General features: G+C 43.9%; 2 protein-coding genes across 8 annotated transcripts in view; both read right to left on the reverse strand.

Annotated features, from left to right (window-relative positions):
• The window catches only part of LRP8 (LDL receptor related protein 8), a 440,430-nt gene that overhangs the window by 347,381 nt on the left and 66,003 nt on the right, over positions 1-27,046 (reverse strand). For 5 of the 7 annotated variants that reach the window (XM_045026529.1, XM_045026532.1, XM_045026530.1 and 2 more), the window contains exons 1-2: positions 12,044-12,283; positions 9,625-9,725 (exon numbers count right to left, since the gene is read on the reverse strand). The gene's annotated coding sequence lies outside the window, so the exon portion shown is untranslated. Of the gene's footprint in view, positions 1-9,624; positions 9,726-11,659; positions 11,818-12,043; positions 12,284-12,787; positions 12,998-27,046 lie in introns of those variants that run through there. The other 2 variants (XM_045026527.1, XM_045026528.1) reach the window with 2 other exon arrangements.
• Positions 19,336-21,805, reverse strand: LOC123375561 (phosphate carrier protein, mitochondrial-like). The gene has a single exon (XM_045026546.1). It carries the CDS (start codon positions 21,669-21,671, stop codon positions 20,451-20,453), a length of 1,221 nt encoding a protein of 406 aa, XP_044882481.1. The 5' UTR covers positions 21,672-21,805; the 3' UTR covers positions 19,336-20,450.

A 27,046-nucleotide genomic window follows, 5' to 3' on the forward strand; every position in this document is an offset into this window, starting at 1 on the left:
GCATTCTTTTCTTGGAAAAGGGTAAGCTGCCTTTTCCTGGAGGTTCATTTTGCAGTTCTCATACCTGCTCCATCTGCGGGGCCATCTGCTACATAGCATTAAATGGAATGGTTGGTGCATATACAAAGTTTGTGAATCTGCAACTTCTTACATCTATGGGACAAGAGTGAACTGACAGAACGAGAAGATAAAGCTTGTGGAAGTGAGCACATTGTTGCTGCAAAACTTTGCTACAGACTCTCCTAGGCACTTAACGTTGCTTCTTGGGGAGGTCTGTTTTCATTTATTTCAAAATGTGTAATTATTTCATCTTCCTGTTTTTCCCTAGTGTTCCCCACCATACATGAAAGTAAAGTCAACAAGAACCATGGATCTAATATCACAGTGTCTTCCACAGGAGATAAGCCATCAGGTCTCATGAGTGAGATGCTCTAAAATACCTGGCAACAAAGGCTTCTCTTGACAGACAAAGGGTTTTCCTCACTCATTCTTTTTTAATCTTAAAGTATAGAGGATTAGCCCAGTTGGACTGATGGTGGAATATTTGGTTGATAATTGAGTTAATGACATGAAGATTGCTAGATTAAGACACTGGACGGAAAAGTCTGCTCTAGTTAAAGCAGAATGGTTTGCATGCAAGTCCCAGGTGGCTCCTCTAGAGAACAAGAAAGAAAGAGGACTTCAGGGAGGCTATATGGAAATCTTTAATGGATTTGGAATGCTGTTCCTTAAAAATAATGCAATTTATTGTCATCTCATAGCAAGGTTGGGGCTAAGCTTATATTCTGCTAGGATTATGAACCATGAGTTTTCTTTATTGTGGGGGTTGTTTTAGTTTTTTCTTCCCTCCCCACCCCTTGGCAAGGAGTGGTAAGGGTAAACCCTAACACTAGAAATGCAGGGTTTGGGTTACAAATTGGCCACAAAGCTTCCTAGGAGAGATCCACTAAACTATGAAGCTAATAGCGAGTCAGAGGAGCCTCCATTCCCATATTTAGACCTTGGGGATGGGTTATATTTCCCACCACTTCAGAGGTCTCTCTGGCACATGTTTGCTCATGCAAGTTCTTCTAAATAAAGTTCTTGGGCAAATTCCACCTCTGGTGGAAGCCCACTGAGCAGTTAGTCCACTGTGACTAACAGCACAAAATTAGACTAGGCACCAATTTTTTCAGTGTCTGATCTCCTTTACTGCCACCCAGATTTACAACTGCTGTGCTCTCTTCTTTGTAGAGCTCTATTTTAGGGAGGTCCTGTAAATCACCCAGCTGGATTCTTTAAAGGAACAAGCAGTACATGGGCCTTTTTTCCCTTGGGTACTGCATAAAGCATTTTTATATGGAGTATTCATTCTCTTTAGCTTAGCTGCATGCAAAATGCTTAATTGGTCTTTGGTACATTTGAAGTGCAATATCACCCAGTAAAACACAGCTTGAATGACCGTTTTCTGATTATGAATGTAAGCAAATCAGCCTTTACAACCAGATTCCTACCTAGGGAGCCAATTCGGGGAGGTATTTTTTAAATCATGGATTTTATATTAATGATTTATAGCCCCAGAGTCTGTCTGACTTGTTGTCATGACCCCAAAGGAACAAAGCTATTCACTAGCTGTTTCATAATAATTACTCCACCAAGCTACAGCTTGGCAAAAATTCTGGGGGCTGTTTCTTTTCGCTTCATGCAGATTTTTTTTTTTTGCCAGAACTGTAAAATTTTACTCAGTTCTTTGCAGTGTGAAATGGGATGGAGATTCATGATCGGGGCAGCAGCCTTGCACAGCATTCATAGTTATTTTGTGAATAAGGCGGATAATGTGGTATCTTTTATTGAACCAATTTCAAATACACTTACAGTTAAATGTTTGTTTTCCTCCAGAGAAAAATGTCACGGTTGGCAGAGTTCCACAGTCCCAGAAGGGGGCTTGCCAGACCTCCTCCCCTTTTGACTACAGGAGTAGAGTCTACACTTCCTTGCCTGGCACTGGGCTGAAGGGGATGCACTGGCAGGCCATGTCTTCATGTGACGTCAATGAATCTATGCTGATTTCCACCAGCTGAGAATTGTCCTGCTATCTCTAAACATAAGGCATCTCTTTAGCCCAAAGAGATTTAAGGTAGGTTACTAGAGAATCCATGCATTTAAACAGGTTTCAGAGTGGTAGTTATGTTAGTCTGTATCAGCAAAAACAATGAGGAGTCCTTGTGGCATCTTAGAGACTAACAAATTTATTTGGGCATTTTGTGAGCTTAAACCCATATGCATTTAAAGTAACAGAGACCATCCTGCGCCTTTTTGATGCTTTGCTCTGAAGTGGAGCATTTCCTAAAGCATTCATTGCACTGTGTATAATATTTCTTTAACAGCCTTCTATCCACACAAAAAAATCTCCCAGGACTATGGGTCTTCTCAGACCACTAACGTTTGCCTTGACATTCTGGCTAAAGCTTAGGCCAGCAAGCACTTAGAGAGGAAAGCAGGAACTGGGAGATCACTCATAGGAAAGTGAGAAAGAAAGAAAATGAGACTAATTCCTTTGGACTCTTTCCAAACATCAGATACTGGATGATGATAGTAGGGGAACTGATCAAAGCTTCCACAACTTCCAGCCAAGGGATACAAACAGACTGAGTATTAAATGGATGGGATGATTCCTTTATGCTAGCTTGGACTGATTGATCTTTTTGCATCCTTTGCTTTCTGGCTGCAGGAGCCGTAAGTGTCCATGTGGATTCTTTGTTGTAAGACAGGGAGGAAAAGATATGGGACAAACTGGAATTTTCTTCCGGGGCCAGCACAACATACTTTGCCCTCTAGCATCTATACTCAATAGCCCTTTTCTCAGGTTAAACCTAAATCTGTCTCTATGTATTCTTTGGGAGATCCCCCTGCTGATACACTAACTTAATGTAATTCCTGGCTCCCCCAAAAACACTCTGGTTGCATCTGTAGATCCCAAAGTTGCTTTTGACATTGTTGCCTGTAACAGCTTGTTTAAAATTCAGAATAAAATTTGACTTGGGAGCTGGTGTTGCAGTGATAAAAATGCACATCTCAGGATTTTCCTACGCTATTGGTTATAATAATAAATATGTACTGCTTGGGTGATTTTGCCAGGAGTACAGGGACAAGTCACAGATGCCTGGTCGGTACATCCACTGTTTTATTCCCTTTGTTAAAAAACTTTTTGACATCACTCTCATCCAACGGCTCTATTGCAGGCGGTTAGAGTCAGCTCACAGGAATGCAAGGAAACCCTTTACAGAGACAATATTTCTCTCTCTCTCTCTCTCTCTCTCTCTCTCTCTCTGAGGACAGGGTTCCAAGTAGCTGTCTCTGGGATTAATTTTCTCTGATCTTAGGGTCAATTCTGGCAGATCGGTAGATAAATTAATTTCCAGCTGTACTAGCCTATTATTCATTTTTTCTTTTGACAGAGTTTCACAGGGTTTTCCTACCAAGTATCAATGATTCCTCTACATAAACTTAATTAGTTGTCTGTATCTATTTTTTTTCCTTCTTTAACAAAAGATCAAAGGACTTGGACAGATGGAAATTCCAGCCACTAAATGTATTTCAGCTAAGTAGTTTAATTGAAAAGCCCTTATTTCAGGTCTTGCCTGAATTTCAGATGCTACACTTAATAACTGAGTGATAACAATCAAGACCCAGAGTACTTTCTGGGGATCGAAAACCAGCTGGGATAGTAGAGGACCTTTAGCTCCAGAGATAGCATTGGCTGGGGACTGAATGACTATGCACTGAGGTTGCTATTGCTACTTTAATCTTTTTAAACTAAAGACAACCGAAATATGTTTTGCATTATTCCCAGCAGATCCATCACTCCTTCAGGGTACCCAGAGGGGCAAGTTTTAGTGGTGATACTGTGCTGCAGTACAAGGGATTTCTGCCACATCAACAGCCAATTGCAAAGCCTATTTGAGTTTCTGCTGTCAGAGTCAGAGTTACAGGAGATCCTGGAGATCAGTTACATAGAGAAAGGCTGTTTTAAAATTAAATCAAAACAATACATGGCAGTACAATTAGGAGACAGCCTCTTTCCAGTTGATGAATTTATTTTGTAAGGAGCCTGCTCTTGCTCCCATAGATGTCAATAGGAGTTTTGCCATTCACTAATGTAGCCTGCCATAGTCTGGCAGCCCATGGATATTGGGTGGGTTCACAGCCCATGGCACCCATGAGAACTTTGTGTGCAAGTTTCTTGTACATTTAGCCTAGAAGCTGAAGGGAAATCAAAGCAGCATAGACCCCGCAGGGAGATGCTGCAACCCCGGCACATCAGTGATCACGGTGCCAAATCTCTGCAGCAAGGCGCGCAACCAATCCTCCATGCATCCAGCCTGGTCCAAGAGCCACTGAAGTCAATGGAAGGATTCCCACTACATTCCTCCAGCGGGCATTATATCAGATCTTTAGGGCAACATGTCCTCTCAGAGCACAGAGATGCAGATGTGCTACTCCCTCCCATCACCTGCAGTAGTGGCTGCCGCCCCACTGAGTAGGAGCCTGTGTGAGGAAGATACATCCCCACAAACCATGGCACACTTCTTGTGGGAAAAGCCGTATCATCTCGTCATTGGTTGTTGGATCAGAATTCAGGCCCAATAGCTCCTTTTACAAGTGCCATTTATAATGAAACCTGCTCCCCATAAAATACTTTGCACATCCATTTACAGAGCTCACAAAGATGGGTTTCATTACCCTGATCTTATAGAAAGGCAAACTTGAAGCATAACTAGGAAGTGACCTGTTCAAGGCCACACAGAGACTCAGCAGCAAAGGTGGGAATGGACCTGAGGTCACCTAAACCCCATTCCAGCATCCCAGCCATTGACTCATACAGCCTGAGTCACCTTGTTCTCACCTTTAATAGTTTGTTAGCCTCTATCTGAAAGCCCATAAAGCAAGATGTAGTGATGGTATCCCCAGGTTTAAAAGAAAAATTTAAAGTATCAAAGAGCACCTATTTCTTAGTTCTAGTCACACTGGGTCAGGACACACACACACACACACACCCCTCCCTCCCCTGGCCTAAGTCAGTATAGTTGCATTGCCTTCATGGGAATTGCATCAGTTCATCAGACAAGACAAAAATCAGCAGCTTCTCCCCACAATAAGCCAAGAAATAACCCCAAGATGAAATTGGACCTCAACAATTCCCCAGCTCTTCCACAGGTTCAGCCCTTATGCCCCTTTCTCTTCAAAAGTCTGGGTAAACAGATGGGCCTAGCAGCATGTTAGTTACTCCTGGGGGAATTCAGCATCATTGCACAATGCAGAATTTTGCAGAAATTAAGGTTGGGCATGCAAAATTTCCTCCCGCCACTGCCCCCTGAAATGGGCTGCAGAGATGTTGGCCACCACTAGGGGCCACTGGGCCTGGCAGAGCCCAGCTCACAAACAGACATTGCTGGGGGGCGGGGGGGTAAAGGAAACTGGAGAGTTTCCAGAACCTGCTGCAGCTCCGCCCCACATGCCCTGAAGGAAGGAGGCAGTGGAAGCAGTGGCATGAAAGAAACTCTGTGCAAAAACCCAGCATCAGGCTGTTTCTCCAGCTGGATCCCTGAGTTCTAGAAGGGTAGGGTCTAGCCGTGTCTGGACTGGGAGGGCAGGGGTGCAGCTGGCCTCTGGGTGGAGGGTGTGAGTGTACTCTGGCCCCCTGGCTGGACACAGGGGAGGGGGTAGAGAAGCAGCAAAGCGTTTGTCATTGGGGTTTCTTTAACTCTCTACTCCTGGGGGAATTTTTTTGTGCCTCTGTATTGTTACAGACATACTTGCTGACAGGTAATCAAAATAATTGAAACTGATGTGATTATGCAGTGTTATTTTGACAAAATTTGCAGAATTTTTAAATTTTGTATGAAGAATTTTTAGGCACAGAATCCACCCAGGAGTAGCTACTATAGAATAACCCCTTACAATTCACACAAAAGGATATTACAAACATCACAAAGAGGAAACTCATAGGGGATCCTCTTCTTAGTGTGGGACTTCTAATTAGTACTCATCTATCTGAACAGTTATTTCCAAGGTATAATTTTCCAACACAAGTTATTATTCTTATCCCCACATCGGCCATTTTATTAAGGGCTTCAAAAACCACATCTTGTCTCTGGCACAGTATGTCATTATAAACTTATCAGAAGAAGCAAGGGATAACTCAGTGGTTTGCGCATTGGCCTGCTACATCCAGGGTTGTGAGTTCAATCCTCAAGGGGGGCCAGTTAGGGATCTGGGGCAAAAATCTGTCTGGGGATTGGCCCTGCTTTGAGCAGGGGGTTGGACTAGATGATCTTCTGAGGTCCCTTCCAACCCTGATATTCCTTCAAAAACAGAGAAGATGATAGTTCTTTAACATCTGTCTTTTTTTTGGTAGATTACATTAAGACTGCATGTACTTTAAAGGAAAACAGTTCCAGCAGAATTCTGAAACTACTACATGAACTTTTATTTTTTAGGAAAATTCTTGGTGCTAATTTTGGAGTTATATGGATTTTATTCCAAGTCCTTCCTCTATCAAACTCAGTATTCCCCTCTTCCCAAATTTTAAACAATGATTTAATATATATTAGTGGGGATAGTAAAAAGTGGAGGGGACTATCTGAAGAGTAACAAAAAGCATCATAATGCTAGAGGGATTGAGTTATGAAGAAAGATGAAAGACCTAAATATACTGTACACCATAGTCTGAAAAAGGTGAGTAAAGGCAGGCATGATAACCTACAAATACCTGAACAATACGGAGGAATCATTTATGGTGGGACAAGGGGGTATAACTAGAAGTAATAGTATGAAATTAAGAAAGGGAAAATTATTAGGAACAAATTTTTGATAGTGAGATGTAATAAGCTGTTGACTAGCCTCTCAAAGGAAGTGGTGGAAGCAACAGCACTTGGGTTATTTAAAACACTAGGAAAATGTACTCTACATACCTGCAGGGGTGGACTAGATACAAGAGACCCATCTCTAGCATTATGCCTATAGAATATAATTTTTAAGTGCATAAATCCCTAGTGATTATTTAAGGATATAATTGTACTCTTGTAATTAATATCTTCTCTAAACAGCTGTATGTTTATCTGACTAGTGATTCAGGACTAGAATTATTTACCCCGGAGCTCCATCTACTGACACAAGAGTGATATAACTTGTTGGAAACAAAATCATGACTTTTGTACTGTTATTCTTTGGAAAGCATTTGCCCTCTAGAATACATAATTTTAAGTAACTCCCATTGACTTTAATGGACCTTATATCAGGTCCATAATTGGTACCTTTCCACTAATCCCAAGTATCTTTTTCTGCAGGTTGCATCTCCATTACATTAATATTAATTATTTGCAACCGTAAAGTGAACCATAGGATACACCACAAATATTTGCTGAGTGTCTAGACTAGCATTTACAATTGTACCTGTTAACTTGAATTAAGTGTTAGTAACTCAAATTAAAACTGGACGATAGATCTAGTGTACACGTACCCTGAACACAGACTTGCTGCATCAGTGTAAAAGGTAACTTGCCCCACTGTAATTTAGCTCTGTTTCAACTCAGGATAATTCACATTGATGCAAGTCACTTTTTACACCTGGACAGTATGTTGACACTGACTTTTTGCCTGGGTACAGTAACACCAGTGTAGCTACAATGGAGCAAAAAGGTAGCCAAGGCCTAACATACACAACTGCTTCATACATCTAACATACCACAATGAAAATAATACGGCATGCATGCCTACACACACACCGACCCCACCTCTTTGGAAACTGAATCCAGATCTTCATTCTGCTAAGACCCAAATCACTTTCAGCCAGATTCAAATACCTTTACTCAAACTGAGTAGTAGCTTACTCCTCAGGGACAACGTGATCTCAGTGGGACTGCTCGAGGAGTAAGGTGTTACTCAGATAAGGGCATCATACTTTGGCCCATTATCACTGCTATAAAAATGATTCATCCCTGTATGTTTTAGAAAGCATAGGCCACTTAAAGCATCATCTTGACCACACAGTAGGATTTGATACCAACTCTCTTTATAGATAATAGGATCATTTAAAAAATGCGAACATGGAACTGCTTACGTAGGAGAAATTGAACTTGTATGGAAAGAGGAGAGGGAAGAGGGCTGAAAGTTTGACCAGGGAATAACAAAGATGCAACAAACCTCTTCTGACCGACTCCTTGCAGACTGCTCATAGGGTTGCCAACTTTCTAATCACACAAAACAGAACAACCCTGCCCTGCCCCTTCTCCAAGGCCCTGTCCATGCCCCGCCCCTTCTCTCAGGCCCCGCTCCCACTTGCTCCATCCATTGCTCACTCTTCCTCACCCTCACTCACTTCCACTGGGCTGGGGTCCGGGAGGGGGTATGGGCTCTGGGCTGGGGGTACAAGCTCTGGGGTGGGGCCTGCAATGAGGGATTTGGGGTGCAGGAGGGGGCTCCAGCTGGGGATGAGGGGTTTGGAATGCAGGAGGGTGCTCCAGCCTGGGCCAGGGGGTTGGGCTGCAGGTGTGGGGGGCAGGGTTCCAGCGGCTCTTACTGCAGCTCCAAGGAAGTGGTCACCAGGTCCCTTGGCTGCTAGGCAAATGGGCGGCCAGATGGCTTTGCACAGTGTGGGCTGACTTCGTGCCTGCAGGCACCCCCCTGCCACAGCTCCCATTGGTTGTAGTTTCCGGCCAATGGGAGCTGCAGAGCCAGTACTCGGGATGGAGACAGCACAGAGCCTCCCAGTCCCTGGCTGCCCCAGGGCTTAGGGGCCGCAGGGACCTGATGGCTGCTTCTGGAAGCAGTGCAGAGCCAGGGCAGCCAGACCCCAGACCCCCACTGCGCCGTCATCTGGACTTTTAACAGCCCGGTCGCCGGTGCCAACCAGAGCCACCAGGGTCCCTTTTTGACCAGGTGTTCCGGTCGAAAACTGGACGCCCGGCAACCCTAACTGCTCAGGAAGTGCATGTTGCAATCTGGGGTCTGCTTCTCCCTTTTCCACTGGAAGGACAAAGGACAGCCAGCTCAAACCACCCTCCAGCCTGTGTCTGCCAGGGGCTAGTTCAGCACTCATTGCTGACTAGAACAGATTTGACGGCTGCCCTAACTTGAACCCCAGCTAGGGTTGCCAGGCGTCTGGTTTTCGACCGGAATGCCTAGTCAAAAAGGGACCCTGGCGGCTCCGGTTGGCATTAAAAGGCCAGGGGCCTCGGTGAAGGGGCAGAGGCGTTCAGTTTTGTGCAATTAGAAAGTTGGCAACCCTAACCCAGCTGCTATGGCCATTATGAGCCTTGTGGCAACCAGGCCTTCTCCAGTCTACACACAACTCACAGAATAATGCAGGAGATTCAGCAATGCATCGTGAGGGCTGTGTGCCACTGTAGCCCAAAAGGGAAGGAACAGCTGCAACACTCTACTGGTACAGCTGCAAGGATGCCTTGGGGTGCTCTGCTGAGGCTATAGTGACTCATCAAGAAACTGGAGGTCTATGAATGGTGCCTGTGGCTTGCATAGGTCTCCCAACCGACACTAATGTTACACACAGTCCACTGGCAATTCAGAGTCACAAAACACACCATTTTACATGAGAGAACCATGCAATACATAAGTGCAACTTACACATCAGCAAGAGGACCATGTCAGATTTCTTGTTCTCGATCCTCAGATTCTGTCCTGGATGCCAGCTGGGAGATGAGGCAGATGACCTCTGGCCTATACACCTGCAGACACACGAGAAGAGTGATATGAACATAAGAGAGGGAAATGGTGATTCTAAAGCCCATCATAAGTCTCACTTGTAAGAGGATGCAAAACAGAAGTCTTTGCAGACTGCTCTTCAAAGGACACACTTTCTATCCTCCCACCAGAGATCTTTGATGGCTATTGATTAATAGTTATTTATAAAGTCCACCCCACACTCTTCTGCTTCTGCATTTTGAGGGCATCAGGGCAACGCAAAGTCAAATTGTAATAACCCTTAAACCACTCAGACAGGCATTTAAAAAAAATCATGTAAAATAATAAGAGGTCACAGTGAGATTGTGCTGTCAGACAAGTCATTAGACCAAGAATCATCTCTGATAAAGCAGTATCTTCAATAGCTTTTCCAGCCTGCACTCCTTGACATAGTGCTTTTGAGATCATTTCCCAAGTTTATTGTACATTTAATTTTTTCCTTATTAATGATTTTCTTTAATGCGCATGATGCATTACAAAGCATTAAGAGCTGATTTTACAGCTCACTAAGAACAGAAGCATCACTAACAGATCCATCAGTGTGGGCTCTTGTTTTTTATTGAGTTTTGCTACGGTTCTGCCCCTATATAGGAAACAACTACTTAATCCATAATGTTTTTCTAATTAATCTTTTCAGATATTATTGTCTACAAGAAAACTGCCACCAGGCGTTATGAGAGAAGCAAAGCACAAACGCATGAGATAAAGAAATAAGACCCAAGCAGACCTAGCTAGATGTTTCAATGCCATAACTGACTAGTTTGATTTGAAATTCTAGCGCTAAAAATCAATGTTTAAACTACTGAAAATACCTTTCAGTTTCACACTGCGGTAATAATAGCAAAGTTTTGCAATGCATGTTAATGAACAATGAAAAAAGGTGGACTCCAGAGAAGTGGCTGTAAAATAGGTAAAACACTAGCTGCCAAACCAAACACAGCAAACAGCTATTAGTGCATAGCAGGATGCTGTCATCTGGAACAACCACTTGGGCTGCTGCGCTGGAGAATCTGGCTCTGCATATCTGTAGGGGCCTGGCTATCTTCCACAGCTTAGGCAGCTTCCCATTGCTGCCGCTGGGCTTTTTGGGCTAGTGCCCCCTGCTCCTGTATTTTCAGTAAGGCTGATATGGGATCCATGACCAGGGCCGGCTCCAGGTACCAGCGCAGCCAGCAGGTGCTTGGGGCGGCATGTCCGGGTCTTTGGCGACGAGTCCCTCAGAGGGAAAGACTTGCCACCGAAGAATGAAGCGGCGCGGTAGAGCAGCCGCCAAAGTGCCGCTGATTGTGGCTTTTTTTTTTCCCCTTTGCCGCTTGGGGCGGCAAAGAAGCTGGAGCCGGCCCTGTCCAAGACCTCCAAATCTTTGTCAGGCAAAAGAGGCCAAAGAGATCCCTCACTCAGGGAAGGCGCGCAGATGGTTCAGGCTCTAGGAAGCCTAAATCCCTGCCAGTGTTCAGCCAAGGAGGGGAGGCATATTCAGAACAGCCTTCTTTCCCCCTTCTGCTGGGAGCCACCAGACCAGAATTGAGGGAAACCAACCCAGAAAAAAAAAATTGCTAGCCTCCTTTCCACAGCCACTTCTCCCACTGAGGCCTGGGATCCCTTCAGTTCTCCTGATCCCTTCTCACACACATGGCAGCTACTCCTCCATGGGGGGAAGGGCAGTACTGGAGCCGGGGTTCACTTGCTGAGGCTACTGCAGTTCTCCTGTCCCTTCAGGGAACTGAACTGCTCTTCTCACTGCACAGCAGTTCTCTTCACTGTGCTCTACTCTCCCACCCATGGCGGCTGCTGCTGCTGGGACACTCTCTTCCCCTAGCTGCATTGAGCAGAGACACCAGGGAGGAGGCCAGGCTCAGGGAGGAGGCCAGCAGCTCCCCCAATCCTCCTATTCTTTGTCTGTAGAAGGGTCACTCACCAGCCGGTGCACCCCTTCTTTGCACAGCACGGTGTAGCAGACTCTTCAGCTGTGGTACCCTCCATCATGAATCACTCTGGTCCCTACAGTAGCTTGGCCCGTCTCACAACTCAGCCCTCCAGCCAGGGCACTTGTAGTCCCACCCCTTCTGAGGTAATACAGAGTCCAGTAAAGTAGAAGTCTAATGGCTCTGTCCCAAGCCTTCAGCCCCATCCTAGGCTTGATAGTCCTTGTCCCTATTTGTGTCTGGGTTGTTGTTTTTTAAAACCTCCCCTTCCCAGTGTAGGGAGGACGGTCAGTAGGGGAAGCCAGGCCCTCCCTTTCCTCTGGGTCCAGGCCAGAGACCCCATATTAAGCAGCGAGGGTCTGCTCCCATAGGCTCACTGTGCTTTCCTGGGCTGCTTCCAACCTTCAGGCTCCCTGGCAGCATACAACCCCTTGCAGGCTGGGGCCTCCTCCAGCTATCCGGGAGGTCTTGCCTGAAGTTCCTTTTTCTGGAAGGTTCCCTGGGAGTAGAGCTCTGTTCCTCTAGCCTATTCTCTCTCTAAGAGGCTTCTCTTTCTTGGAGCAGCCTTGTCTCTCAGCTGTTGCTGGTCAGCCACTTAGTCACATCTAGGGAGGTAACTGTTCTACCTGTTAACTCCTTAATGGCTACTACACTATCGGGTTTAAATACCCCATCATAGAGCCCCACCCCCCCCAATTCATTTATTCCCCCTCCCCCAGTTTATCCATGATGTACTCCCCCCAATATTTCAGTGGCTCCCCAAACAAATCCCATCTCTTCCCCCTGCCCAAGGACCATGTCTCACTTCTGAGGCAGTGCCTGCACATCCCACAATTCCCCTTAGCAGCAGCTCCAAGGGGAATGTTTTTCACAGGACAGGTGGTCACCAATTGACCCCCCTCCCACCCAACCTGGACAAAGTAAGGGGCAGGGCGGGGAAGCACAAACTCCTGCAGAGTACTGGGAGCGAGTGGGAGGCTGGAGCTATTCCCCTTCTCACATTACACATTCACTGGAAGCAGGTGGTAGGGGAGACTCACTCCCCAGAGTCCTAGCTTCAGGGAAGGTGCCGGAAACACCTGGTGAGTTAAGGATTATTTGGTGGGGGGCTCTCTCCTCACCTTACGGTTGCTCCCTTTTTCCAGCTTGGCAGCCTGGCTGCTGCTCTATGAAGCTTGAGAGCCGGCAGCATGTAGAACAGCTGCTGACAGGATGTAGATTGTGACTGCAGAAGTCAGAAGGGTCACCCTGCATACAGGAACTAAGGGAGGGCCCTGGGCTGTACGGCCAGAGCTAGTGGCAGGCAGTGGTTTCTGCTGTGGTTCTGTTATCTTTAAAAAAAAAATATGGATTGATCCAGGTTCTCATTGCTTTAGTGCAGCAGTTCTCAAACTGTGGGTTGGGACCCTAAAGCGGGTTACAACCCTGTTTTAATGGGGTTGCCAGGGCTGGCTTAGATTTGTTGGGGCCTGGGGTCAAAGCCAAAGCCCGATGGCTCCAGCCCTGGGTGTGCTCAGGTTACAGGCCCCCCAACTGTGGCTGAAGCCTTTGGGCTTCAGCTTTGCCCCTGGCCTGGGCATATGGGGCTTTGGATTTGCCCCCCGCCCCTGGGGTGGCGAGGCTTGAGCAGGCTCAGGCTTTGCTCCCCCCTCCTGGGGTCCTGTAGTAATTTTTGTTGTCTGAAGGGGGTCGTGGTGCAGTGAAGTTTGAGAACCCCCACTTTAAAGTAAACACAGGAAGATGGAGGCAAAAACAGCAACAGCCGTGGCCCTAGGGGACTAGGAGGAGCCATAATCCCGTCCAGTGCAATGCAGTGCACACCAGGCAGGCCCAAGAGAAGGAGCAGCAGCAGCAGAGGGAAGAGACATAAAAGGTTGTTAAGAAGAGGAGTCAACTCTTCATGTAGGTTTCTTTAGAATATGTTGTCTAAAACTTTGCAACTAAATTTAGACATTTAAAACCATATTTAGGCATCCACCAGGCCTGGTTTTCAGAAAACACCTACCTTTCTGATGCTCAGCAGTTTTAAAATCAGGTCATTTTGGTATCTAAATATGGAGTTAGATGACTAGTTTTTAGGCACCCAAGTTTGAAAATTTGGCTTTTATATATACCCTGATAGCTTCCATTACCTTGTCTTTCAATTTTATGAGCACTGCAGTTATGCCTCTATCAGTCAGTCATTCAGTGGAAAAATAAATGTATGGAAGATGCATATCTATGCGCCTGATTCTCCTTTAATTTAAAATTACACTGGTACAATTCTAGTAGGCTGGATTCTGCTGTCAGTTACACTGATGTAAATCCAGAGTAACTTCAGTAAGTTCAGTGGAACTGTTCTGGACTCACATTGGTATAATTCATAGCAGAATAAAACACTATAAAACTGGTGTAAATAAGATCAGAACCAGGCCCTATATTTTAATTATTGACCAACTCAGTTGCTGTGGTTTACTTTTCTTCAAAGCTTGGGTGCTCTGTGAGTGGTGTGCTGCTACCAACTTCATTGCTAAGTTTTGTCTAGGGTAATTGATCCATGCTTTCCACTTGGTTAAAGATTGCCTGTCCAGAGAAAGATACATTACTTTGCTTTCAGTATAGATGTAGGATATAGCAAGGCCTTGCATATTGTATATAATTAATATACACAAGTGTCTGGTTCTTCCATATCTGAATTGTGTAAAGAGCAAAAGAGAACAACTTGATTCTACTCTCACATTGGTGTAAATCAGGAGTAACTCCTCCAAAAAGTCAATAGCATTCCATCAGTGGTAGATGGCGTGAGAGCACAATCAAGCCCATAATCCAACAAGTCATTTAATTTTAGTGTTTTCTGTTCTATTCAGCCATTTTCATTCCCCAAATCCAGTTATTTTTAAACTCCAGTTATATTTCTAAACAATTCATAATCTGATAACAGCCATGTTATTATAGCACTATTATATGCATGCATAGCACAAATAGACCTAGACCTTTCACAATAGAGCTCATATGTAGAATTGCAAAAGTTCAAAAGCATTGCAATTTCTTATTTATTGTGGCAAAATCTAATACATTTCATTGTTAATAAAATTGTGACTTAACAAAGGAACTTTATTATGAAAATAAATCCTGCTGATAACTACTTTACCAGACATTTTGTAATTAAAGATAGAAGTATGCAGTAAAGAGAAAGGTAACATATAATAAACTAGACTATTTCATTCATCAGCACAACACTCCTGTTAATTTTTAGTCATTTGTACATACTATATTAAACTGTTTAGAGAACCACTCTTATTGACTACTTTTGTATTTTTAGATCAAGACCTCCTAAATTAAGGGGACACTATCAGGCTACAAACAATGGGTTTGATTTTAATTTCACCTGTGCCTGTATAACTCTACTGACTTCAGTAGAGTTACTCCAGTTGTTTGTGATTTTCAGGAGTGAGAGCAGAATCAGACCCCAAACTATTGTTAACAATTCAGTTTTCTGTGTTACTAACAATAGTTATTAAAATGGAATAATATTTTAAAATCTAATTAATTTTTCACTATTGAGATTTGCTGAGTTTTTTTGCATTCTTGTACCTTGGACTCTGAAAATAGACTAATTCCACATGTGTTTAGGGTCAGTTTCTAGTGAATTGTATTTTTGCTAACTATTTCAATTGGATTTCTTTTTAATCATGGAAGCATGGTGTTTTGTAAAAGCTTGCTCTGAATTAACTTAAATTTGCACCAAATTAGACATGATAGGTCCTGATTCTGAGGTTCCACTGGATCCGCACTCATCCTAAGAATGAAGGGAATAGGCCCACTTTATTCCTCCTATATTCAAAGGCTGTTTGTGGCCTCTCTGGCCCCTGGCATTAATTAGAGCAGCATTAGGGTAGCTATGCCAGGAGCTGGGAGAGGGCTGGCATAAAACTACTCTGGAAACTCTGTCTGGTGCATTTTATGCACTACAATAGTCCTCAAGGGCCATATCCACTCTTTACATCATTGGAGCCGTGTAAAGGGGTCACAGTAAAGCACAGAATAGAGCTCAAGAAGTTCTAGCCAGGAGCCAAGAAACCAACCCAGTAGGAAGCCAAACAGTTAAGATGGGAGAGTGGTTTTGGATGTGGGGGGGCAGAGACATGGTAAAAAGCAGTTGGGAAATATTTCAAAATTTGCATAGGAGGAGGAGCCTACTTCAATGTTATTTTGGGCAGCGGGGTGCTTTGTTATGTCATTGCTTCAGCTATATTAGATCTAAAATATGTATAACAACATATGATAAATACAATGAATAGCTAATACTAAAGTACCAACTACAGAACTGCTGATTTACTGAGGCAATGTTAGAATGGACATCCAAAACATAATTACAAATTCTAAAGACAGGTTTAGCATCAGATTTAATCTCCTAATATTTAGAGAATATTTTTGATTGATGTTAATGAAAGAGGGGTTTTGTTTATATAAAATCAAGACCGCTGACGAGCATAGGTATAAAACAAGAATTCTGCGGGGACAAGCACTTTTCACTTGTGTTTTAGAATGTTAATAACTGAAATTTCAGGACTAGAACACAAGCATTTTGTAAAAAGTGAATGTAATATCCTGCAAACGCTCACCACTTAACTGCATTGCATTATAACATTGTGAGAGCTCCAAGAATTAGTTGCAGGCTTTTGTAAGCACATTTTTATCATAATAATTCAAAATCTTAGCAGAACAATTTACATGTTAAAAATACATTCACGTCATAAATTGTTAGAAGGAAAGTCCGAGAAAAACATCTCCTGATTTGTTAACTTCTTTTGCCAACAGCACTGTAAACTGTACAAAAGCCAAAAGGAAGGACAGACTTTATTGCTATTGATTTCAATAACATGAATCCTTCCGCTTGTTTTCTCTTTGTTTTGGCAAGATAATCATTCCTTTAACTATATTTTGCTACAAAATATTTCTTGTATGTACTTCATGTTATAGTTTCTCTATACTTTCCCTGAGATATTGGCTAATTTTGCAAACCAATTCTAGAGGAAGTAGATTCTTTATTGTCCTTGATTGTTTTGAAGTGTGGATAAAAGAACATATAATGGGCTTCAAACAAAATCCTGCTCATCATGCTCACATAAGCAGCCTCACTCGCATCAGCTGGAAACATATCATCTTCTTGTCTTTGTAGTTACTCTCTAGTTGTTAATCATGTTTTGTTGTGGACGAATTACACATTGTGCAGTTTGTATGTGGATATGCATCTTCTGTTTGGCCAGATGGTCCAGGGAGGGTGGCAATAAACCCTACTAGTGAGTTACCAAAATACATGCACACGAGGGAAGAGTAATAATTTGTTGTCATGGCTTCTGGCATTGAGTCGTTGTGGACTTTTCTCTATATTTCCTGGATGCAGAAAAGTGCTAATGTGATGTAACAAACAGTAGCTTATAAATTAAAGTGAAAGTGGCCATGCCCCACACAGTGAAATGGGAATACTGACAGTAAGTAGGGTATGTCTACACTGGGTGTGATTGCCGCTAGCGTAGACATAGCTGGGCTAGCATTAATCTAACTAGCTTGAGTACCAGAACTGTGAAGCCATAACAACACAGGCTTCATTGTAGGCTGTACAAACCTGCCTGGAACCCTGGATAATTACTCAGGCAGGTAGAATGTCTACACATCAGTCACACCCTGTGACTGCAGGGTAGGCATACCCATAGCAGCTGGCAGCAGTATGAATGGTAGGTGGTATCCAAGTGCATCTAGTGCTCTGGACTGTACGGGCCCAATTCACCATTGCCTTGTACCTTGTGCAATGACATCAGTGCAAAGTGGGTGTAAATTACTACCATCCTGATTTGGTACATTTTACATCCATTTTGCACTCAGCTTGCACTGGTGTAAATGACTACATGTGGTGCAGGATGGGGACCTGGGTTCCAAGAAGGGAAATATTAATTTCATTTTAAACTTAACATATGTAAAATATAGTTACAATTTTTAAAAACAATTTGTATTTTGATACAAAAACCCCCACAAGAGAATGTTTGTGCTGAGTTTTTAAAAACATGGTCATCTTTCTCCAGCCTGCTAATCAAATGAGTAGGACTCTAAAACATTTACTGGCCAACCCACTTGATTCATGAGATTTATGCAGTATCTCATTTGCAAAACATTATAGACAATATACACTTTGCTAGAATTACAGCTTAATTATAGGTGCTATTTCACTTAAAAGTGAATTAGTACAGAGAAGATTGAAATGGTTTGGGACTTGCGTATAACTGGCTTCCAGTTTGTGTTGCGTCTCAAAGCCAGCAACAGGCTGCACACTTGGGAATTCCCAAGTTTACTATGCTATGCAGGACCCATTGGTGACAATTTAGATGCACCTTCTTTTCCCTCTTCCACTTTAATATCATCTTTGGAAAAAGATGTATAACAGCAACAATGGTGAGAGGAACAAGATGAATGGAAAGTGATAGCTGCTTACATATTTGATAAGAGTTCAGTTCTCACTACTTTTAAATGAATCCTTATCCCACATCTACATGGGACTGGGATGTTAGTGTCTGGTCCAACAATTACTGTGCTCCTTAAACAATAGCTAATTTCAATATAATTGCTGAGATGTCAGTGAACTTTAGTTAAGCTTAGTATCATTGTAAAGCTCATAAGTTTTCAGCTTCAATTGCAAAACATAAATGGGAGTTAATGTACAGTTCTCTGTGCTTCTAAAATTATGTGTATTGAAATTAGGTCTCTTTGGATCTTTTCTGACATCAAGCTAAAGAACTGATTCTTTCAGCTCTGTCATTGCTTATTCTGTACAACTGCTTACTTGATAGGTGGCATATAAGAGGGGTGATCAACCTTTTTCTTTCTGGGGCCCCCGCAACATGCTCTAAAAATTCCACAGCCCACCTGTGCCACAACAACTGGTTTTCTGAATATAAAAGCCAAGGCCAGTGTTAGGAGGTAGCAAGCAGGGCAATTGCCTGGGACCCCATGCCACAGGAGCCCCTGTGAAGCTACATTGCTCAGGCTTTAGATTCAGCCCCAGGTGGTAGGGCTCAGGGCCCCAGGCTTCAGCCCCACGTGGTGGGGCTTTGGCTTTCAGCCCTGGGCACCAGCGAGTCTAACACTGGCCCTGCTTGGCAGACTCCCAAAAACCTCCTTGCGGCCCCCCCCAGAGAGCCACAGATCCCTGGTTGAGAACCACTGACATATATGTTATGATTTTTAACCCTTTTTGTATGTCAGTGAATGCAAGATGTAGAAAAGCAGCTTATTGTAGGCCAGTTGATGTTTTGTGTAATGTAGTATATACCATGCAAGCATTTCAAAAGGGTAAAAGTTATGTACATTTCTGGTCACACATTTCTTGGCCATGACTTGTGGCTATTTTAATTCTCCAGGAAACTGATCCAAAACCCAGGAAAGTCAATCAGAATCTTTCAGCAGATTGCACTGGGCTTGGATTAGGCCCCAAGAACAGAACACTATATTTTTACATTTATTTAAAAGTGTTGCAGAATTTTCTTAGTTATTCCATTCAAACTGTAAATGCCCACTGCACATGACCTGTGTACTAGTTACTTTACTGTCTTACTATAACAGCAGCAAGTACATAAAGATTCTATATTTCCACAGTGACTAAAACACTTTTATAAATAATGATTTCCCACAGGACAAAATGCATTTTTATTTGCTTTGTTAACTATTTAAATTTCCACATAACGTTTCTAAACATTTAATAAATAACATTCTTGGGATAATTATGTTCAGATGTATATTATGTCTGGCATTCTTGAATAAATGAGTGATTGCAGGCCATATCTCATGTAAGTTACACCATGGTCCATATCTCTTTTATTGACGAAAACCCACAGCACATATCAATTTGATCTATGTTTAAATAAGGGAAGGGGTTTGCCACATAAGATAGAAATGGCACCAAATTAGGGCATATTATACTCATTCTTCTATCCCAAATTATTTATTAAAAATAAGGTTTGTAAGTGAGAGGTAAGCGGGCTTACCGTAACTCTATTTTATGCCCAGGTTTTCTAATTTAGGAGGCAGGACACCTTTGTGTAAACAATCATTAACAAATACTCCTTCAAACATCTCAGCATTTTTATATCAAACACACATAAATAACTATCATTAATATTCTAACCTTTACAAAATATAACATTCCGTAAACAAAATTGCAAATATGCAATTCCAATAAACAATGTAGATAAACACTTTAGTCTGGGGTTCCTGTAAATTATTATATTCTGAACATATGAACATATTATTCATAGCAATATTTAATGTTTTGGTTCCACTAAATATTGTATATGAGTGTAAAATAAGCACCCATTTAAAATACATGTCAATTTTCTCTATAATAGGCAAATATGACTGTTGTGTTTCAAAGTTTTCAGAGTTACTATCCATGGCAAACAAAATAAACACAGGCATTAAGAGCCACATACTGATAGATTTAAGCCTTTGCAGAAATAGACCTTTAACAGAGCTGTCAAATGTAATTTCATGTCAAGGCACAAAGTCCAGTGATGGGGGCATCTAAGATGATGGTTGGAACCTAAAATTGACAGAATGAACTATGTAGTGAAGTGACAGTGTAACTGCAAGGTCTGTGGGAAAAGGCTAACCACTCCCATCAGTCTCTCTCTGGAGAGGTAGCTTTTTGAGGTGGAGTTGGTCCAGGACCCTGAAACAGAGCCACAGAGTTGAAAATGAAACAGTACAATGCAGCAGGAATGTAGCTCACAATGCAGCATCTATGGGCTGAATCTACTTAAAGAAAAAACCCTCTTTCAGTGATGCAGGCATCTCTGGTGGTGGAGGCCGAGGGAGCCTGAAATAGACCTTGACTGAATCATAAATGAACCACTGCAGGGCTGTGAGGGTGCCAATCATGAGGATGCGGGGAAAGAGGCCCTTCCACACGCCTATGAAGCCCAACTTCTTGAGGACTTCCATAGTGCTGCTGCCCTTCTCCTTGTTGAGCACAGACACCACAGAGTCAGCTGGGTGGGAGACTATAGCACAGAAGATACCGGCTATATAGCCAGCAACAAAGGTGACGCCAAGCTGCTCAGGCTTGGAGCATTCACTGCGTGGCTTGGGCACCACATAGGCATAGAGGGCCTCCAAGGTGCGTTCAAAGCAGGCAAACTTCATCATGGTGTAGGGGATCTGGCGCATCCAGAGGGGACCCACCCCCTTGTAGAAGGCCCACAGCCCCTCCTCACGGTACATCTTGGGGACAGCCACCCGTAATGCGTTGGCGTAGCCTGGCTGCGTCTGGATTCGCACCTTGGCTGCCTCCATGGGGGACAGAGCAATGTCAGCAAAGAACTCGGCACTGGCTGAGGCGGCCAGATAGAGGCTGGTCCGCCACAGGTAAGCTCGCTCAGGTCCCAACATGTCAGCATAGCGCAGCTTGAAGACTTCATATAAGCCAAACTTGCAGAGGCCCTGCAGGGAGTAGCCCACGCAGGTGGGGGCCCACCCCTTTGCCAGGCCACGGATCCCCTCCTCTTCCACGGTGAGAGCAAAGCCCTGCAGCATGCTCCGGTAGCGACTGGGCTCTGCCTGCATACGGCACTTCACCAGGTCCAGCGGCACCACAGCCGTGTGGGTCAGGCCGCAGCTCACCACGCCACCCAGGCCGCACAGGGCCAGATACTTCGCAGAGCCATGCTCGCAGCTGTATTCCTCCTCGCCCCAGAGGGCAGGCAAGGCGGCCGCCCACAGCCGGAACCGGTGCTCAGGACGAGGGGCAGTGCTGCTGTCGCTCCTCTCTGGGGCCCCTAGATCCAGCTCCTCCTGGCTGCTCAGGTCACTGCGCTGAGGGAGGGCGGCGCTGCTGTCAGTCTTCCCCAGGCTGCAGAGCGTGGGGAAAACGGCTGCCCACAGCCGGGCTGGATGCTGAGGGGAGGGCGGGCTGCTGCCCATCTCCCAGCCGCTCTGGGGCCTGCACCCCTCTGGGTCCCCTGGGGGCGGGGCCATCTCTGGGCTGTGGAGGGGCCCTGCTGCCGTCTCCTGTGGTGTGGGGGGGCTGCGCGTCTCTGGGGCCGTTGTCGTGGCCTCCTGCCTGGCTCGTTCCAACTGCCAGTGCCCTTCGGAGGCCACAGGATTCTAACCATAGAGACTCTGCCTAGAGTGTAGCCCAGCCCGGCTGCCACAAGCATGGGTAGAGCGCCAGCACGATGGATAGGGTGACAGTGCGTTGGCAGCCACTCTAGCCATAAATCTATGGCTCTGGATGGGTGGGGATTCATGCTCCAGGCGGCGTCAGGGAGCATAGTGTGGCAGGGGAGATGGGGAGGACAGGAGAAAACTTGAGGGCAGATGTGGGGAGCTAGAGAGAAGCTGAGGACGGGGTAGAGTTGAGTGGGGAAGGACAGCATGTTGGTGTCACTGAAATGGCAAACGGCGGAGACCCAAAGAGAGGGCTACAGGGAAAACGCAAGGGGAGGCGCAGGCAGAAATGGTTGGCAGAGTGAGCGTGGGGGGTTTTATGGAAATAAAGTGATGAATATCCTGAAAATATGTAAACAAGGGTTTTCCATAAAAAAAAAAATCTGCAAATTTGTGGGTCTCTAGCCATAAAACTCTTCTACAACAGTGGGACCCAGCATCACTATGTGCAACAACTCCCAGCTGCCGTGGTCCATTTGAGATCCCAGTATCCAGGTCCATGGAATCAGCAGGTCCCAATATGTAGCAATCCATCCTGATCTGGAGCCCCAAGTCTACAGAAATGACAGGTCCCACCGGGCCATTCCTACGTGGTCAATCACAGCCATTTTTTAACCATCACTTTGCCAACCATATCTCTTGGCCATAACTTATCATGCGGCATGTTGTGCCTTTTACATCCAATTGTACAACATCCATCAAATACACAAACTCACCTGGGGTTATTTGTATTGATTACTTCTGTCATAGGTCTCACCCCCACTTGGAGCTGTTGGGCTCCAATGTGGGGACCTGACTTGGTTTCCCTCTAAACTAAAATCCTAGTTTAGATCTAGTAAGCTGCCACCACTCAATCAGATATGTGGATTGAGACACAGTCCTTCCCCAAAATCCTAGGGGATTCCAAGAGCCCCAAATCCATGGAGTTCTTACACCCAGGAGAAATAAACCATTCCCCCTGCTTCCTCCCCCCTCCCTTTTTCTAGGAGAGATACCGGGATCTAACTACAGAGGGATACCTCCCCCTTCTTTTTCTTTCTCTGAGAATCCACCCAAGGAAAGACCAAACAAGTCCTTAATAGAAAAGAATTTATTAAAGAATAAAAAGAAAGTAATTTGTCTCTGTAATCCAAGATAGAACCATACAGGGTCTAAACGTATCAATCTCTGGAGAGAATCCCCCCACCTCCCTTTCTTTCTCAGTGAAAGCAAAGTAACAGCAAACAGGAATAAAGAATTTCCTTTAGCAAAACACACAATTGCAAATGTAGAAAACAACTCAAAAGACTAATTCGCCTTTCTAATTAATACTCACTATTAATTAGTAGAAACTACTCCAGGAGAACTTGGAGACATGACTGACCTCTCTTAGATCCAAAAGAGCTCTCTAACAAAGAACACAGACAAAGGCTTCCCTCCACAGAGATTTGAAAAAATCTTGTCTCTGATTGGTCCTCTCGTCAGGTGGTCACCAGGTACTGCAGGTTAACCCTTTACAGGTAAAAGAGACCTTAACCCTTAACTATCTGTTTATGACAACTTCAGAACTTCAGTAAGAGCAGAAAAGCCTCACTTAACCTTGATACTCTCGTTAATATCCTGAGCTTTATAGGTGTAAGAAATCCATTCAACATTTCAAGGTTTTAATTAATGTTTTCAGCTTAAAAATGTTTTTGTTTTGTTTTATAAAAAGGATGAAGAAATATATATAGAAAAACTGGCGAAAGCATTGTGTTCCCCTCGCAACAGGATGGACTAAGACTGGAGGGCCAGATCCCAGCTCTTGGCAATGCTGCTCTAGCAACTCAAAACAGTCAGGGTTCCCCGTTTGTACAAGGCCACTGTAGCTATCTCTGTGCCATCCTCTCACTATGCCAGAATAGGGGTCATGTCGGAGCTATCGAAGAGGTGATGATGGGGACCCTGCTGCATTTGAGCAGTCCCTGGCTGTAAGACAGTCTCTTTTGCTGCCAGGTGTAATTTAGAGCAGCTCTGAAGCTACCCTAAGTTTTACAGGGGGAAGAATTGGTCCCAAGGATCAAAGGAACACAAAGCTGGCTAAAGGTCACTTGTGCTCCCCACCTTTTTCAGCTCTGAGCTCTGGTGCAGCTGAAGATCTGACCTGCTGGATCAGCTTTGATTTTGCTTGCCTTTATGAGAACAATTCAGACCCTTAATATTATGTAGCAGTCAATATTTATATTTAATTTCTGTTACCGTTCTTTTTTTTTATTATTTTATTTTTTGTTTTACAGCAGGGCCAGAAGATCAAGGGCCCATTGTGCTAGGTGCTGTACAAACACAGAATAAGAGATACTCTCTACCAAGAAGATCTTAGAATCCAATATCTTCAATGTAAGCTTCTCTGCTGTGCTTTATGTATGGGCTTGAATTCCTTACACACCCAGAACTTCACTGACTTTACTGGCAGTTTGGGTATGCAAAAAAACCTGGAATAGATTTAGTGTGACTCATGCCTGCCCTGAAGGAACCACTCCGGGACTCAAAGAATTTACTCCTTATGACCATTGGTTTCTTGATCTCTGTCCAGATGCAAATTAGAACTAATTGATAAGGTTTTTGGTTGATTGGCTTTGTGAGGTAGGCAGATGTTCACTAGAAATTGTGGCTTGAGACCATTACACATAAATCACCAAACATCCAGCAGGAGGCCATGACTTCTGATCACTACTGACCTGTTATTTCATTTCCTGGTTTTTAATATGAATATAAATAGAGAGGAAATGAACCATGAGTATAAAAGCTTTTCACTCAGATAGGTTACATTTGTGACTTAACTGTATGTGATGTGTGAAGAGTCTGAGTGCTGCTGCTAGGCAGCTTGCTGCCCTTTCATTTCTTTCTGCTGCTGTATTGAGAGGGGGATGGGGACAGGGACGGGGATGGGGGGGGGAGTAGGGGGGAGGATGGCTTATACAGCTGCCCAAAGCGCTCGTGCTTCAGAGGAGCTGGTCTTCTTCCTTGCCCTGAGAGACAGCTCCACTGCTGAAGGGACAAAGCTAGAGAGGGGGATTTCTGGAGGAGTCACTGCTGTGTAGGCCAAGCTCTTCAACAGCACAGCCCTGTAGCAACTGGCAACCTCTTGTGACAGTTGGGTCCCACAGCTCCTGGGGTGACTGTGACATGATTTTCTATCTTTTGTATTTATTTTTTGGAGCTGGTCAAACTAAACTTCTGCGATTCAAAGTCACTTTTTGTAACAGGTTCTAAGACAATAATATAATAATAATCCAAGACCTGATTCTGTGACCGTTAGGCTGCGTAGCACCTTTCTCTGCAAGTAGTCCCACTGATTGCAATGGGCTAAACTGTGATTTTTCAATCACATACAGAGCAAGTAGATGTATCCTTCTTGGCTTCCCTTTTGCCTCCAGGGTGATGATAATTTGCTACTGGTCCATACCAGTATCTCTTACTCACTGTTGGTCTACCACTGGCCCTAGGGGAGAGGGGGCCACATTGTCAGGTGAGTGCATTTTATGTTCAGTGCCGCAGTTATTTTTCTTTTTCCGTTTCCACATCGTGTTCATGGACTTTGTAGGTGCAACATCCAGCCCAGGTAGCTCATCAGCACATTTCATTGTTGCAAAGATGTTCAGGAGGGAAACAAGTCTGTGATGGGAGCAGAGCCCTGATTATCCAATACAGCACTTAGGCACTTTCTCCTGAGCTGTGTTATTATTTTAAAATTTACAGACACCCCCTCCATTAAAAAAACAAACACAAAAATACCCCAGAAAATGCAAATAAATTGGGAAGTTTCTGCTGTAGTTGTCTAGGGCAGGCATTTTATGTTGACAACATGAAAGGGAGAAGAAAACTCCTGGGCTGGATTCACGCAGAACAGACTAGACTTGGCTGGAATCAGCTGGTGTAAAAGTGTGTTTTGTATTTAAATATAGAAAAAACATCAGAGATGGAAAATACCTCTCATCATTAGTTAGTCTGTCCCCCCGCCCTCAGATTGTTTCCTAGAGTCTCGGATGTGCTCTGCCTAGCTTATTATTTACTAAATACTGAGAATGTGCTTGGTGCTCTACATGATCAGTCTGCTGCTATTTAGCCATTTTGTGTTTTTTAGCTGGTTTAATATAGAATATATCTGAAGTGTTCAAACTGGAGTGGGTAAGGGGTGGGAGGGAGACTTTGCTATAATTTCTCTCTCACACAAGTGTTCCTTAGGTGAAAATCTGAGCTAGTTTCTAAATGACTTCACTTTATACTATGTAAACAATTTCAGATATTTTCAAAACTGATTCAGCTCTGAGATGGAGAGATAATCACATATCAACATACATGCCATAAGTATGTTAAAAAAAGAACTATATAAGTTCACAGAGGATAAGTCCATAAATCACTATTAGCCAGGATGGTCATGGATGGAAGCTGGGAGCGGATGGATCACTGGATGATTGCCTGTTCTGTTAATTCCTGCTGAGGCACCTGGCTTTGGCCACTGTCAGAAGACAGTATACTGGGCTAGATGGACCGTTCGTCTGATCCAGGATGGCTGTTCTTATGTTTTTATATATAGAAGTACTAGACGTACAGCAGTTTCCCAGCTTGGAATCCTGCCCTCAGCGAACACATTTGATGTTCATAGTAGTCTTTCAGCTGCCTACCCACTGACCCATCTATAACCATTGCTGTCGGCCTCCTGACAAGGTGATATGACAGTTTCACTAGATAGGTGCTAAGCACAGATGAATCTAGATGGTCAGCCTGCTTGATGCCGCAAGTGCTGTTGTTTCTGTATAAAGTGCCTTTGTGGTGTTTGGAGGTATTTACATTTTATTTTGTGGTATTCTTGTCTAATGTAAGTTGACAAGAAATATAGCTGAGAGGAAGGAGAATGAGGACTCTGGATTAAAAGTGTGTTTATTTTTCAGGGCAGAAGATTGACTGTCAGGCAGTGTTCTGGAATTAGGGCTAAATCCCACCAAATTTCTGACCCATCTAAATTAGGATGGCTTTGAGCAGATGTCATTGCTGTGTATAATCTGAAGCTAAAAGAGTGTGATGTACCCCAAATTTGCAATTTCTCTTTATGTCAATGTCTGCTAATGTTGCTTTCTGAAGGAATTTGTATTAAAATGCATGGGCAAGATCCTCAGCTGGTGTAAATTAGAGTAATGCCACTGAAGGCAATAGAGCTTACACTG

Source organism: Mauremys mutica, chromosome 8, assembly GCF_020497125.1.
Source record: "Mauremys mutica isolate MM-2020 ecotype Southern chromosome 8, ASM2049712v1, whole genome shotgun sequence".
NCBI lineage: Eukaryota > Metazoa > Chordata > Testudines > Geoemydidae > Mauremys > Mauremys mutica.